We start from the raw sequence: 17,295 nt of genomic DNA, 5'->3' as shown, positions 1-17,295 counted from the left end.
TTATTATTTTGGATTCTAATATAAGCTATGAATATGTCACCTATATTCTCCATTGATTAGAAACACTTCAGAGGCTGAATCTTTTTAATTCCACGAGAATTTTTACTGTTTAACATATTCATTGAACATCCACAATAGCCATTTATAGTGAGGACTTAAAGCTGGACAAGGTAATGTTCTGATTCCACTCAGTATACTGTTCAGGAAGGGCTCATGATCAAATAGTGCAGCATGGTTCTTCATTTTTCTTTTTTTTTTTTTTTTGCCCCTGGAACTAGAGCTAGGCACAATTTCACCTTAAACCTCAATGATATCTTTATTTTTCTTCTCCCCAGGATAGTGGCCAGAGCCTCCAAGAATCTCATGTCCACACAAAGCTTAGGGATTGTATTTGGACCCACCCTTCTGCGAGCTGAAAATGAGTCGGGGAACATGGCGATTCACATGGTATACCAGAACCAGATAGCGGAGTTCATGGTGAACGAGTATGATAAGATCTTCAACTCAAAGGAAGACTGACAGACAAGACAAGCTACTGAGTGTGTTCACATCTGTCTTCATGCCTAATATTTTTACATTTCTGTAAACATATTTCTGAAATATTTTTTCCTTCCAAGCGACAGATGCTTCATTTTGTGAAAACTTCGTGATGATTTTGTATTTAAGTTCCAAACATTTGAATAAAATAAATGACAATATTTTCCTATATGTGTTCTACATTAACCCTTTGAGTGTTGTTCCTCTTAGCATTCTAGGAATACATCATAAATGTCTCACACTCTTAAATAGTGTGTACAAGACAGCACCAACGCATAGCTCTACTACTGAACCATGGCATCATGTGTGTGCTGGTGTGTGTGCAGATCTGTGAGCATGCAGAGGAACTGTGGGGAAGATGGAGAGTGTGGACATGTGTACCCTATCAAGATCCAGATGCACCAATGCATCAACTGTGTCCCCACATGCCTAAGCATCCACAGAGAGAACACAAGCAATACGAAGGCATCTCTGTTCTCAATCAAAATAGAGTAATTTCATCTTTCAACTATATAGCCCAGTGATCGTCAGCGATGGGTGAGCTGTGCAAATACAGCATGCTGAGTGGGAGCTTTTCTGAAGAACAAAAAGACAGTTCAAGAGATTTGTTTGGACTGTTCTTTCTTTGTGGGTAAAAACTATTTCAGTTCCACAAACATACCATTTTGTAAATTAAATGGATTGATCTTTATTTTACACAAGGATTGCACTGCTGTTCCACGTTGGTTCTTCATCAAATTGTGTATCTTCTCTTTCCCCGGCTATGCCATTTTATGTAGAATTTTTAATAAGTTTTGAAAGCTATTTTATTGGGGAGTTATACTAACTCCAGCTAAAAAGAACTATTTTTAAATGCTTGTACTATTATGCCCTAAGGATTCCTTGACTAGACTCATTTTATTTTATCCATTTGATGGTTACTTTCAATTGTGATTGATTCAATGAAGGGATAACTGTCTAGAATACATCAAACATTGCTGTATTTTGAAAAGTTTGTTCTAGTTGAACACATCTCACGCCGGTTTATGAAAGAGTTCTGCTGATAAAAATGTAGACTTATGTTTGACAGCGTTTTAATAAACTCAAATGGAATGAATAAAGCTAATCCAGTGTGATAAGAAAGTCTAGCTATTGATTTAATCCTAAAACGAAAAATAAAGCATGTAAATACTATGTGTGAAACATGGATCCAAGAGCAGACACTCAGAGCAATAATGAGCTCAGAGGCATATGCTGTAGCATGGATCAGGCATCAGAGATGAGAAAGACAGCCTTAAGAGACAGTCAGATGTTCAAGTACCAGCATCCGTGGTGCTGCCGGAGGACACTAGCTTGAGGACGGACACAGTAAGCTTGATCCTCTTGAATGTCTTTATTTTAGTAAAGGTGCCAATACATGGGCTCACAACCAAGAATAGTGAAGAGGGCACAATTAATTCTTCACCATGGTTTCAACAAGTGGGATGTACACACATCCTATCACAAAGCCAAGAGAAGTCACAAGAAAGAGATTAATTATCTAAAGCTATCAGTAATAGTGAAGCAATAGGATGGCTAAGCTTGAAAAGATTCTTACATGTAAAACTGTACTCAATAAAACACAGAAACATGAAACATGGGTTTCTGCCATTTATTTCTAGTCTTTCTCGAGGCTGAAACATTCTCAATGAAGTGTCTTTTCCAAGACTTTAATTATTTCTCCTTTTGAAAAGTGAACAGCAGGGTTAGAGGCTCCAGGATGCAAACGCTTTATCTTCACGAATCCATCTTTAAAGTTATTCTGGAAGCTTCGACCAGAGAGAAATCAGGCTGCAAAGCCAAAGAGAGTGGCGCTACCTGCTTTGAGCAAAGATTGACATCCCCTTGCCTCTGCTGCCTTCCAGATTCATAATCTTCAAAAGCATCAGCTTCTTGATTTCCAATCAGATGGGATTTAGCCTGATTCAGACCCCAGCTGTGTCCTGTCCCTGCCTGCTAAGGGCATTGCATCAGAGAACATGTTTCCCCTCTAGAGGAAGGCCTTTCCAAGGTACTGAGCCAAAGTGCCCATCACAGGCTCTCACTTGCTCACTCGAAAAGTACAGAAAGGTCATGATATTCCACAACATTTCAGTTAGCCATGATGTCTAGAATCACTGTCCCCCATGTTAAAGCCGAGTTTCCGCACTAGGTTGGAGCACTAAACGATTTTATGAAGCTGGACAGTATTCTCCATTAAAACAACAACAGCAAAGCAAAACTAGGAACGTTAGCAAGGGTCTCTTATTCACCTGGTCTGAGCCAGGCCCAGTTTGAGGCACTGATGATATGATTGTCATATAAAACACGTATTATGTATTACTACCCTCTGTAGGAAAGGAAGACAGTTGCCTAAGGATTAGTTACTATCCAGTACAAGATCATTGATGTTGGTCACTGGGGTAACCATGTCCACCTCAGGGTTCAACACCTGTACATAGAAATGCCCAGAGAGATGGGCAGTGCCCGTTACAGAAACATTGAGAATATATTAGTCGGTGTTTAAGAAATAAGTTGTAATTGGGGAAAACAGATAAGGTTTCACTGTTGAGATACTCTGGGGAACATTCTGTATAATCTTGATTACTAAGATTTATTAGACTAGGAAAAATACAGAAGGCACACCAAATAGGAATGAGGGGTGGTGTGCACCAGAACAAAAACTGAGAACGTCAGTACTTAGAGATGATATGTATATGTCTGGCGATTTGGGAAGACAGAATTACAGAAAGTGGGATATTCAGATCTTTCTTGTAGACAGAGGCGATCCACTGTGGGTTGTAAATAAGAGAGGCACAGAATAACTTGGACAAAGAATCTCTAAATTTCCTAGCGGTAAAGAGATACAAACCTATTTGAGAAGACTTCTGTTCTCTTACTGGGGCTAGGGCTCTACAAACACATGGGTCATGTGTCTGTAATTTTTTTTAACATTTCTTAACAGTGCAATAATAGCCCTGTATTCTCAGAGGCAATTATACATAACAGTAAGATATTCTAATATAACGAATAGGAAGCAAATCTGCACCTGTCTCTCTGGAAAAATCAAGCCAGTCAGAATGCCTACTTCGTCAGGCTTTCCCCACCCAGCTTGCCAGAGATCACCCTTTTCTTCCTGGAAAAGGTGGCTCTTCCATCTTACGTGTTCTGGGTCTGGCTTTACTTAGCATGTGCCATATGACAGGATCATCATGCCACAGCTCGTAATTGAAAGCCTTGTGATGGTTCGCCCTATCCAATTAGAAAACAAAGGATCCAATTAAGAAGAAGGAGACAAGCTGTGAGAAGGAGAACCACTTGCCAATAGTGCTGTCCTTGCAGCCCAGCGCCACCAGAGAGTGACCTGCACTTCTCTCTTCCACACTTAGTTTTGTGAATTATAAGTTAATCACCCTGTCAATTCCTAATTAGAAGGCCCTGCAAAGATTTTTATCCAAAAGGACCATCGCGAAAAGTTCTGGGTCAAATTGCTCTGTTGTCAAAAATGAGAAAAAATTCCAGAACCATATCAGCTCTCTCCTTGGGAATGCAAATCTTAACATAATAAAAAGATATTTTTAAAATGTCATCTCTTCAACTAAAATGCATCAACTGGTCAGTCCTGAAACCATATATACGATTAAATTATACAAACTAAGCAGGCTGTACTTATGTATTTAGGTTTACCTGTGTGTACACATACCTATATAACAGAATTAATGAAAAAGGAGGCCATGAATGGGAAAGAGAGCAGAGAGGGGTGCCTTGAAGAGTTTAGAGGTGATTCGGGGAAGAGAGAAATGATATAATTATACTATAATTTCAAAATTAAAAGAAATAATTTAAAAATGTTTCATCTTATCTTTAACATGTAGATAGGTTACTCTTTGTGTGTGTGTATGTGTGTGTGTGTAAGTGTGTGTGTGTTTGTTCCTTTAAGCCAAGGGCTGCAAACTCAGATGCTGAGTAGGGCCAGGCATGTAGCATCAATGAGTAAAAAGAAGCAGGCAGCCGGCACTATGAAGTGGTAACAGCTGGGGAAAACTCGAGCTCCCTGCCTGGCCAAAAGGCAGGCTTCCACTCAGCTGGAGCTGATGTTGCTTATGTGGGAATGTGAGCCTAGTTGCCAGACCTTCAGATCTTTCATGGAAGGCCAGAATTGAGAATCTTCTATGAAATCTGATTTTTAAGACACTAAATAAGCTACCAAATAAAACACATCTGAGCAGACTCAGCCTAAAGACCAAGTCTTTTTTTGTGGCCTCGGTGTTAAGCCTTCCAAGTTGCAGGGCTTGTTCCCCAGAAAATGGCACGCTTTGGAGTAAATTGTGGAGATAAGCGAGTGAGCCAAAGCAATGAAAGAACATACAAGCAGCAAAATATGTCGAACTTACTGTTCAAGTTCGGAGCAGATTACTTAATCCGTCTGGAACTCCCTTGCTTTCTGATTTATTAAATGTGATATACATTTTTAAATCTTGCTATCTAATGGAATAACGTGGTGAGAGCTCAAACAGGCAATGCATATCTCATAAATTGTCACTTCCGGATTTCGATGATTCATCCATAGCTTAATAATAAATAACTTTATACTCTGAAGATGATGGAAGGAAGGTTGGGACCAAATTCTAAAAAGTCTTGGATGGCATAGCACATCTCTAGTCGAGTTTTTACACCCTAGATCTTTCTTCAGGAACGCAACTTTATCAGAGATATTATGTTATGAAGTGAAGTTTGATGCAGGGAGAAACTGCGGCACCACTGTCGGATTGGTCATTATTGCCAAAGCCCTATTCATGCAGTCCGCATCCAGACTGGCAGCAGGCAGAGAAATTGATCTGAGATCATCTAGCTGTTCTTTGTGGAGACGATACTCACATCTCTTTGTTACCATTGCTGTGCTGTGGGGAAAAAAATACCAGTTCCAATTGGTCTAAATTTCTATAAGCAGGATTATTAATCCATTCTGGATTACACGCTGGGTTGGGGCTACGGTTCATTCTGACATTCTGGCAGTAATGCGTCATTTAAGAGTCATTAATCTATTTGGACCAAGTCACTATGCCTGCTCCCAGAACTATCCCCAGACGGTCCTGGGTCATTCCATCATTTCACACCTGCTTTCTCATTCCTTTCTCTCAGCCCAGTATGGCTTCTCTCATTCCTCACAGGACCACAAGGAAAACCAGTCCTGGGAAGATTGGTTTGGCTAGCTAACATGTACGAAACATTAGTTCCGTATCAATGATGGTCTTCTTTGTTGTTTTATTTACTCCTCACAACTGTCTACATGTCCCTGGTTCATCCTCAAAGAAACACAAACGAAAAGAGTAAATGATGCTACCAAGTCCATGTCATTAGTAACTTGCCAAGGCATGATTCGAATCTAAATAATCGGGCTCCATAGGAACATGCCCTGTTTGGGATGGGTGATCTTCATTGTCAGTTTGATCAGATTCAGACTTCTGGGGGTGTCTCTGAAGACATCTCCAGGGACATTTGACTGAAGAAGAGAGATCTACTTTGAATGTGGATGGTGTTGTCCTGTGGACTGGGATCTTAAACTGAATAAGAAAAGCCCAGGGGGAAAGGGTAGTAACTGGATTGAGAACCCAGAATTCATATGATTCGGGGACCTGATACACCCAGATGTGGGAAATGGCTCATATCCCTTCCTCACGTTGATGGATGGTGCTATCTAACTGTGAGCCAATATAATTCCTCCCTCTCATAGCGTGCTATTGTTAGAGACTTTGTCACAGCCGTGGATGAAGTAACTAATACACAAGTATACCACAAGGTTCTCCAGGGAATGCAGCTGGGGAAAAAAAGGTAAGCATATAAACATCCCAAATATTTGCATTCAATGTGGGAGGGGTGCTGGTTGCTCTCTTGTGAATGTTCTTGAAGGTTTCGCCTCCATATAAACTTTCACAGACGAGCAGAAGGAACATTATGTGAGTTTCCCAAAGAAACATACAGTATTTCTGTTGCAGTAAATAGATGACTAAACCGCCTTAAAGATTTGGCTCTTTAAGATTTTAATAGTCATGTAATAGTTCATTTATCTGTTTGCTTTACCTCCATAGTTCTGACTTCACTTTATTGTGAAAAAGTCAGACAAGAAAACCTCTTTTCCCAAATAGATACAAAATACCTGTTCGGGTGACCCTGACCCTGTATGGCATTTTATCAAGCAGGGTGGAGCATATTTCTCAGTGGCCACTTAGCATCCATCATATCACGCTACCCGACATTTTCTCAAAATTAGATCTGGCTCTATGGGGGTCCTGAGAAGGATGAAAAACCTGGGTCCCCAGCAGTCTTCCTCTTAAATATAATTGAAAAAGAGGCAGGCATCAGGACACGCTGCGTCTCACGCTGCTGAAGAGTGATCCTGAATCGCTGGAGTGATGAGAATAGAGTGAACGTTTTGAATAGGAAGATGACAATTTGCTGCAGTGATGTTGTCAAGATGGAAATGTCTTCCGTCTTGATGAGGCGCCTAACAGAAGGGAACACACACACACACTATAAACAGGCATCTGATTTTTGCTAGCTTCTATGTGAGGCAAAGCATCCAGTGTCCACAAAATCCTCAAGCCTGGTTCTGCAGAACGCTCCTTGTTCAGTCTGAGGGGTGTAAAGAAAGCAGCAAGGGAGAGACAGTCAGCACCAGGCCCAGGGTGTGTGTTAAGTACACTTGTTAGATAAGGGAACCAAGACAAACACCAAGAACATACGCAGATGAATATAATCTACCATCATGTTTCCTCTCCAGAAAAATGGCTTAGGTACAGCCAAACTACTGGTATTTGTGTTGATTCTTAGCCCTAAAGAAAAAAAGAAAGGAAAGAAAAAGAACCATCAGAGAGAATCCCCTTCATCTATGTCTCCTGAAGTCTAAGTCCCTAGGAAATGCTCCTTTTCCCTACAGCTCACGGAGGCAGCAGAGCATCCGGCTTGCCAGTCTGGTTCCTGTAAGTCTGACAGCAGATGCTCACACCCTGCTTCAGACCAGGGAGCATCCTGGCATCTACGACACCTAGTGACATCTTCCACCGCTTCTCTGAACTTCCCACATGTGTGACTTACACATTGTCTGAGTCCTCTAGAGTGAGGGCTTTCTGACCAATCTATCAAAAGCCAAGATCGCTACCAAAAATATAAAGCATTGGTCCTGGAAATCCTCCCTTTCCCCTGGCACCCTTTGAGCTGATGAGTTTCCTTGACATACATGCTCACATTTTAAGAGCAGGAATGTAACCATTGCTCTAACCGTTCTCACATCGCTAGCAAAATGTGTTCTAAGTCCATATTGTGCAGCCTGCTTGAAGACGTGTGGATTTTTCCACATCATTTGGTGACATTTTACACAGTTTAATTTCTGCTCTTTCTTGCTAGACCCTGCCTCCCCAGTCTCCCTTCAAAGACTCCACCGATAGAATTTCACAGAGCATCTTACCCTGGGCTGAAATTCCTTCCTGTCCTTCAGCATCTACTTGCTTGGCTGCTGTGAAGTTTTGCCAGGAAGTGTCCATCTGTTAAATTCAAACATTCTAAAGAAGTGCAAAGGAGAGAGGTGTTCAACTAGAGAGGAGGGAGTATTAATGGAATTGAGCGATGTGAAAGGAGAGCGTCCGGAGTGAGCAACAGGAAGACACCAGGGGACAGGGACGCGGGCTCCGGCTCCAGATTTCCTGTCCCATCAGACTGCCAGGTAAGGGCAGCTTTCAAGTTGGAGGAGGAACAGAACACTGCTGAAACCCAAATTGGTTTACGCTCACTATTTTCCTGCTATCGGTTCTAAGGTCACAGTCACTAAAACTGGAAACTTGAAAACGACTTCAAAAAGGCCAACGCTAACCAGATTTCACACTGGATTTCATTTTACTTGGCATTACAGAAAGAATGCAGGTATTAAATAGACTGCTTCCTGTATACAATGAGGTTAATTAGCGGTGAGGGATGGAAAAATCAGTGTAGACATAACTCTTTTCGACAGGTATCAAAAATAATCCCCTGATCCCTGCAGACTCCAGCTGCATTGAAAGAGGAGCAATATAAAAGATTCTTTAAGCACGAAATTTTCAAACATTCTCCAGGTGTCCCCACACAGTTAAATCAGCCCCGAGTCCCCAAGTGCCCAAGTCTGCTCCCATGCAGTTTCTTGCTCTAACTTGGAGGTTCAACTACTCACACTGAATTCTGTGGTGCCCAGAAAGGCTTCCAGTACAAAGTGCCTGAGATTGCACACACAGACAGAGAGGAGAACAAAAAGCGGACTCTACCGCGGCTGAATGGGACTTCCCTAAGCTCCTTATCAATAAGGTTAATAAGGGTCTATGCAATTTACTGATCACTATAATGCAACAGCCTCCTCGCGCTCCCAATCTCCACATTGGCGCTGCCTGTTAATGTTTTCCGCAGCCAATCACATAAAAGAGCCTTTGCCGGCACTCCAGAGAGTACGTCCCAGTTCAGGATCCTGGCCTCTATAAAATCTCTGGTCCGTTATTACACTCCTACCTGCCCTAGTTAAGCAGATTAACAGTTATTTCCTAGAATTTGATCATGAGGGTCTTTGTAATTGAAGCTGGAGTACTCAGATATTACTAAAAAAATGTATTTCTGAGAAACACATTCCTTTTTTCCTCCGGTTTAATTTTGTTATCCTCAATCATATGCACGAAATGAAAAAAATCCAAACTTCTATCTCCTCTAGAAAATACATGTCATATCAAAAAGGTGACAAGAGGGGGGGAAAGTAATTAGTGAGTTCACAGAGTTCAGTGGAAAAGTTAAAATGCAGTAACACATTACTTTTCATGTGAAGATTTCACAAGACAAATCTTGCCTGTGTTTTAATTGCATGTGACCCTGGCAGTCCCGCTCTGAAACGAAGTGCCGTAAAATTAAAGATGACAGACACTCAAAACAAGTCTTGTGATCTTGATTAAACTACAAAGACCACACTCTCTCTGCTGTAACTCCGATATCATGGGCTGTTTTATTTGGGGAATTGCTTCATTAATGCCTTCTTTGACTAGACATGTTTATTATTAAAAAAAAATACAGAATATGGCGATATCTTGCATAGCTAAATCATTCAAAAAAGCATATTATAAATGAGGAATGTTTAAATATGTCAAAGACCTAATTCATATTATAAATGCCCATGATGAAATACATATATTAATTACACGTACATATACATGCACGAGTATAAATCACATGCAGATGAATGTGTACACAACCCTCTTTGATACACATGCAAACTACTCTAATCTGGGACTCTTTACTGAAGACCAACAAGCAGGTCAATTCATCTGTCATATTTTTTTATGGCCATGTCGAGTTTCTCAGGCCAACAGCATCTAGAAAATTTAATGTTACCCCATAGAAACGCCATCTGGCAAATACTGTTTGGAATCTTAAACTTTCCAAACATAGTTTGAGAAGAGAATGGATTAGACTCATGGCTGTTAATAGCAGCCCATTCTATCGTATTATATAATATGATATAAATACTTTATATATGACTTTAAAGATACTGCTCTTCTCCTTGCTAAAGAACATTTTAAAATCAAGGCATTGGGAGGGAACTCCTGCTTAAGCTGTCCCAGTGCCCGCTCCATACATTTCCAGAGGCTCTAAAGGAGGGAGACCGGAATGGCAGATACTCCGGGTCAGGCCTGTGTCCTCAACATAATAAGCAGGTCCAATTTTCTTCTGTAGGTTTTACTATTCTTTAAATTTTGGAGATTGCATTATTTGATCCTATTTCATGATTACCATGTTCAATGATATATTTCATGTTAAGGAGTAGGAAAATAGTATATTTGTAACGTGTTAGGCTATATGAATACTAATGTCCAGTGGATTCACCAGACAATCAGTGTTGGGGAGTCGGGTTTCCAGAAATCTTCTTTTCACTGCAGATTCCTGATTTCAAGCAAGTCTTTATAAAAATGTCTCATGTTTTTGGGTTCAGAATACAAATGACAGTTTCTATCCTATCCAATCAAGAGAGTATAGCTGGTATCAGAATGTAAGCAGGTCACCGGTAACCACATGGAAAGCAAGAAGCGTAATGTTTCCTATTATTTTTAACTACAATAATTCTATCAATTTTTCCTATATATGCAAAGAATCTTGTATTTATGAATTCTTTTTTATATACTATATCTTTCAACAAATCAGTCAGCATACCCTTAACAGGAAATGGTTGTTCCTATATATTTCTCAAACCCTTTGTGTAGATCCCTCGGGTAGGGGATATGCTATGTCTTTCATATGCAGGATTTTATTTTGTTAGTAGGACTCAGGATTATGAATGTAATAAGGTATTTATTGGAACCTCATTATGAGTGGTATTGAGTGAGTATAAGACACCGAAAATTCATGTTCACACTGATTCTGTGTCTCAGCCTCTGTCCCAGCCTTAGGGACAGTTCTTATCACCTCTCCCTCTCCGTGCCTCCTCTGTACGTATCTAAGTTTTCATCCCTGCTCCTTGTCTTCACATCCAAAGCAGACTCTTGCCTTAGAGGTTATGGTTCCTGGTACCACTAGACTTCGGCAGACATCAGGACTTTCAGAAAGTTAAGGCTGCATTCTTTGTGATGTTTTTTCACCATATTCTCAGAGAAGTCTGTGTTAATAATCATGGGTCTGGATTGGCTTCTATACTTACCAAAGCCACTACCTTGTGTCCAATTTAAACCTCAGATGGTTCATGATCAATACCATCCTAAATTCCACCAAGCCCTTAGGAGTTCACAAAGGTTTCTGTCCCAGTGTTCCACAGTACAGGCTTCCCCGGGGGATTAAATGTAGATCTAACAAAATCAATTAGTACACATAAGAAAATGAGAAGTCACCCTGAGAGACACCACCATTTGGAATAGGACACAGAAGCACCTGTGAAATTAAGATATTTGCCTGCTATTCGGCAAAGACATTCAGTATCTCAAGAACAAAACCAGTAAATACGCACATCGTCCTTTCTTACATTGCCCACATGTAAACTGTGTCAGCCACATAGCCTATGCCTGCATGGTACTTTGAAGCCATTAGCTGCAATACATCAAAAGCAATGGCATTGCTTTTAATAGGATTACATAGAACCCAAAAGGAAGCAGGAAGACTAGTTGTTGAGTGAGTAAACTGGCCAGTAATTTGAATGTTTAACTAAATGATTGGCTGCCAAATTGACAGGTCATCCACACCGAACTAGCCACCATTCCATGAATTTTCATGACGGGAGCCACAATGGCTTATTTGCATGTGTGAAATTCTGCTGTGAAGCTGGCTTTTAAACTGGCTAGCACAGCCAGAGATATGTTCCATGGTGCCACAAATTAGTGTCCTGGAAGTGCCATCGCATGAAGTTAGCATAGATCACAGCCGGGCCCTTGGCAATTAACAAAATAAATAAATAACCTGAATGAAGGGCTGATCGCAGAGATGAACGGAAGGGCTGATCGCAGAGATGAACCAACTGAAAGGCTGATTGCAGAAATGAACGCACAGAGTAAAAAAATGGGACTAGAATTAAGGCTAGAATGTAAAGAATGGGTGAAGTAGAGATAACGGCAAACTCAGATGAATACCAAAAATGAAGTTCTGTCCAAGATAAAATCTTAAGACCATATTGCAAGAAAACTTTGGGATTTGCAAAGGAGTACGGATAGGGGGTTCTTCTTACACAGCAATGTGCAGTGAAAATTGGACATGATTGTGGAAATGATTAACACACAGATGCTAACAGCTGCTTCGTTATGATACACTGGGACGGTCATGCATGCAACAAACACAAACTCCAAATAGGTGGGTGCTTTACCTGAGGATTTATACTCTAGTCCTGGGAGAATCAATACATCTATAGGCATAAAAGTGAAAATCCCAGGACCTTCTGTCTGCTACCAGCTTCTTTGATGCCATTTTGTAGTGTTTCTCTGACATACACAATGATGTAATATTTGAAAGATGAAGTAATGTCATCTTTGAAAGGCTACATCGTTGTCCAGAGGAATAGAGATAGGAAGTAGCTTTATAAATTTGTACTTCTTTGTTGTTTTGTTTTGTTTTCTTTTTTGAGACAGGCTTTGTCTGTAGCTTTGGAGACTGTCCTGGAACTAGCACTTGTAGACTAGGTTGGCCCAGAACTCACAGAGATTCACCTGTCTCTGCCTTCTGAGTGCTGGATTAAAGAAAGGCGTGCGCCACCACCGCCCGGCTAATATGTACCTTTTAATAAATATTTCCAGCTCCTCCAAATTGAAAAGTTAAGTATTACAAAATTGCCTAAAGTATATACTTACTGAAACATTATAATAGGAAAGTAATAAACCCTTAATGATAAAGATTTGATTATAAAACCAATGCAGGTGATGATGAAATGTTACAGAGGCTTTAGGGAACCAGTTGGTTCAAGTCCCATCAACTAGGGAACCAGTTGTGTGTAAGTCCCATCAATAAGAGAAATCTGCTAAGAGGAAAACCAGGTTACAAAATCATAGGTACAATATTATGCCATTGTTGTTTATATACTGCAGTATGTATGTATACACACAACAAAATATTATCAGTGGTTATCCTTGGGTTGTGAGATTATTGGTAATTAATTTTCTCCCATTGTTCCTGGCACATCCCCAAGTTTTTGCTTTTACCATTTGTTACTTTCATAATTAGAAAAAAATACAAGTGTAATTTTAAAAATATGTAAGTGATAATTTAAGACTATATATGGTAATTGATACAGACAAGACACTCTGAAGAATTTCAAATGAGATCATGTTAAACAGGGGCATGGAGAAGCCAGGAGAGGCTCCAAGACACAAGGGTGTGTTGAAGTACGGCCAAAAGAAGAAGAAAGGAAGGCAGAGACACAGGGTGTGACAGGAGCAAAGGCCTAGCAATTTCCAGAGTGTGACGGGAGCAAAGACAAGACCATCAAGATACGCTTCGGAAGTAGGACCAGTTTGGCCATGAGGGGTCCAGAAGTCCAATCGCTGTGCATCTTTCAGGGATCATCTTTTAAATGGTGGAACTGAGAAAAACAAGGATGCCCTTAATGTGACAAATTTTTCTAGCAAGCAAAAGCACAGAGCTCCAGACATATACTTTGGCTTAGACACCCAGTTTGCATGCCAGCTTCACAGTAGAATTTCACACATGAAAAGATAGGTAAGGGCCAAATTTTGGAAGCCCTAAATGCCAAGCAAGAGAGTTGGACTTGATCCTGTAGGCAGTGGGGGACCTCTGAAGTTTTAGGCAGGGGGGGTAATGAAAGCCAAAGCATTTCAGTCGAGTTATTCTGGCAATACCAGGTGGAAAGACTAAAAGAGAGACGGCTACGTGCATCTTCTTACAGGTTTCTTATATTGAAAAAAATACATCTTTTTTTCTATGATGATTCTGTCTTCTCAATTCGGATTATGAAACCTTTGAGGAAAAACATAAGGCCTTGGAATGGAGAGGTAGCTTGGTGGTAGAGCACTTGCCTAATATACACAAAACCCTTGGTTTGATCCCTAACAACACAGAGATCAGGATGGGGGAACAGAAGGGAAGGAAAGAAGTAAAGGGGAGGGAAGTAAGGGGAGAGGAGGGGAGAGGCAAGAGGAGGGGAGGGAAGGAATTGGAATGGAAGGGAAGGGGGAAAGGAAAGGGGAAAGGAAGAGAAGGGAAAAGGAAATGGAAGAAGGGAAGGGAAGGGAAGGGAAGGGAAGGGAAGGGAAGGGAAGGGAAGGGAAGGGAAGGGAAGGGAAGGGAAGGGAAGGGAAGGGAAGGGAAGGGAAGGGAAATAGTGAACCACTGTTAAATAGTGTCAGATCTGAGTCAGATCCTTAAAGGAGATTTCCTATTCTTTGAATCTCATTGGGATAATCCATAAAGTGGGGACAGGAGTACCTAATTAACAGAATTGCAAAATGGTCAGTGTGAAGTTATAAGAATGTATAAGTCTAAGGGGGAAGTGTTCATTGTTAACTATTGCTCTAAAGATTGCTACCATTTCTGAAACTGTTACTAAGATAAGCAATTTTAACAAATGAAATGATTATTATATTTGCTGTTGACTCTCTCATCTAGGCATTGAGTGGGAAAGGGTAAGACCAATATAATTTGGAAGATATTACTCTATCAGCAAGAAGGGCATTGAAAAGATTCAAAGGACAAAATCTGACTCTGCTGTGCCCCAAACATAAATAACTCAGCAGGGAAAAGACAGGGTTGTTGGAAGCCAAAGAAATCTTAAGTAAATTAGAAAGAAGAAGCTGACTGGAGTAACCGGGTACTGAGCTACATTCCCATCAGGGAAAAAAAAAAGGAGAGAGAGAACAACAATGCCTGGCAGAAACTCTTTTAACTTCCAGTTGACTTTCTTCTGATCAGTATTAATTCAGGACAACCTGACTTTGTAATGTGTCTGATATATAGCTCGAACAAACAGATAGCTTTATGGTTTGGAGTAAACTCATGCCCAAGATCTTGGGTGGGAAACATAGAAAGCCAACCTGGAACAACTCATGGTGCCAAAAGTCAAGGAACCACCGAAGACTAATGGATCATTTCCAATGGACAAAACGGCCACCTTGAGGATGCTCCGACTAGCCTGAGGCTGTAAATAGAATGAATTGTATACACAAAATATGTCCTTGAGATCTAGGTAGTAATATTCATGCAAAGAAGGAAATACAACTTCATCAAAAGGAAAAGAACGAGTACTGGGAAAACCTAAAAACACTCCGATGAATGGCTATAAAGCAAACAAGTCAAGCATTAATTCTGACTTCCTCATTTCAATAGTATTTCAGAACAGCCAAATAATTACTGAAAGAGTAAATTTTTGTAGATGAGTTCCAGGTAAGAAATGTAAGGGGGGGGGCTCAAACGCCAGCTGAGTAAGTGAAGCCTTTGTCATTCAAGCATGAATACCAACCCCGAACCCACCTAAATTGAGACAGAGCACTTCAAGTGAGCATTCTTGAAGTGAGCTGGGAGAGGAGACAGGAAAGTCCCCTGAAGTTCTCGGGCCAACTACCCTGGGTTCTCATCAACAGACTGTCTCCAACAAGGTGGAAGGTTAAGATTGACAGCAGAGGTTGACCCTTTGACCTCCATGTGTATGACATGGCACGTGTCCACACCCATACTTGCAAACACAAATACATATGCTACACATGAAAATAACTAGATAGATGATAGATAGATAGATAGATAGATAGATAGATAGATAGATAGATAGATAGATAGATAGAACAACAAAAAAATCTATGCCTATTCAGCAGTAAATGGATGAGGTGCACACAGCACCTGAGTGTTGTTTTCTGGCATGTCTACACCTATCCAACAGTAGACAGATGAAAGCGCACAGCACCTGAGTGTTCATTTTCTGGTATTTGCAAATACTAACATTTTCTCGCCTTAGTTCCTCTCCTCACCACTTGTTTGCTTGAGCACGTTAGTGCACTTTGAAATATCATTTCAATTGGCTTATAAATATTTTTCAAAGATACCTGAAAAAGAAAAGTCCATGTTCTACAGCTACAGCCTCAGAAATACATGGGATGTAAAGTAAAAATAGATCTCACTTCACCACTCAGTCACGTGTTAGCTCATGGAAGGATAAAGGACAAGCTAACGTTCATGAGTCAGATGGGGGACAGAGAAAGCAATAACCTTGGCTCTTACTGTGGTCTTAGTACCATGCAATGACTATGCACACCATTCCAATGGCTGAAGCTCACAACGCTCAGTATATTTTATCTGACTTGACAAGAGGATCCCTGCTTCCCTCTCTGGGTAAATCCAAAGCCTGACAATCTTCCTACCTTCCCTACCACAAGACTGCCCTCAAGTATATATCTAGGAAGGAATAAAATAAAATTGAAAGGTCACAAAAGAAAATGCAGAAGGTGTTTTTAAGTTCATATCATCTCTCCCTTCCCTTTAAATAAAAACTTCTACACATAAATCGACTCCCCCAGGTGAGCAGGAAATGGCTGAATAGCAAACCTCTATACCCATGAAATTGATGTTTTTGTTATCTTACAAACTCCCAAGAAAGGATTGAAGAGACCTATGATGTCAGAGTTTCTGTTATTAACAGTATTCTGCTCAATATGAATGTTTTAAAGCTCACAGATGGACATTCATCAAATCTAACAACGCTGTCTCAATAAGGAGGAAAGAGTAAGTATGTGTATTAGTACTAAATTCTATTTTTCCACCAACTTCAGTTTTAGTTTCCCTATCTGAGGTCCTAGCTACATACTTTGAAAACAGAGTTTCGCAGAGTCTCGGAATCCTCTTGGCTTTCTACCTGGTGGCAGGAACACCAGAAACCTAGCACAGAAAGAAAAGAGGCAGCCACGTAGCATTTTTAAGATATACAAAGGGATAATCCCCACCAGGTATTTTGCCTTTTTTTATGCCATTGTACTAAAAGTCACAGAGTCTCTTTGCGGGAGTATGAGAAAAAGCCTGCGGAGCATCATACCCGTTGTCTGAGATAGTTCATCACCTTTATACAACCATGATCACAGTAGCCTTGATCTGCCTTTGTCACCATCAACCAAGAAAGACCTACTGTTTGGAGGCTGCAAAGAGTGGAGTGGGTAAAGTGGACTCCAGCTCCTCGCGACAAGGTGAGAAAGCTCCTCATTACATAGACGAGGGAGATGAGAGACAAAGCCCACACGGAGATGTACACCTAGAGAAATGTCACATCACTGGAAAGTTCACATAGGAGAT

The 17,295-nt window shown here is 40.6% G+C and overlaps 1 protein-coding gene across 1 annotated transcript in view; it reads left to right on the top strand.

Moving 5' to 3' along the window:
- Arhgap15 (Rho GTPase activating protein 15) overlaps positions 1–2,148 on the top strand; it is a 606,047-nt gene extending 603,899 nt beyond the window's left edge. The window contains exon 14 of the mRNA XM_075985303.1: positions 336–2,148. Coding sequence (XP_075841418.1) covers positions 336–519 — 184 coding nt within the window. The 3' untranslated portion in view covers positions 520–2,148. The remainder of the gene's footprint in view (positions 1–335) is intronic.
- Positions 2,149–17,295: the final 15,147 nt, after the last annotated feature.

Source organism: Microtus pennsylvanicus, chromosome 9 (assembly GCF_037038515.1).
Source record: "Microtus pennsylvanicus isolate mMicPen1 chromosome 9, mMicPen1.hap1, whole genome shotgun sequence".
Classification (NCBI taxonomy): Eukaryota; Metazoa; Chordata; class Mammalia; order Rodentia; family Cricetidae; genus Microtus; species Microtus pennsylvanicus.
This window is presented reverse-complemented; position numbering and strand designations above follow the sequence as displayed.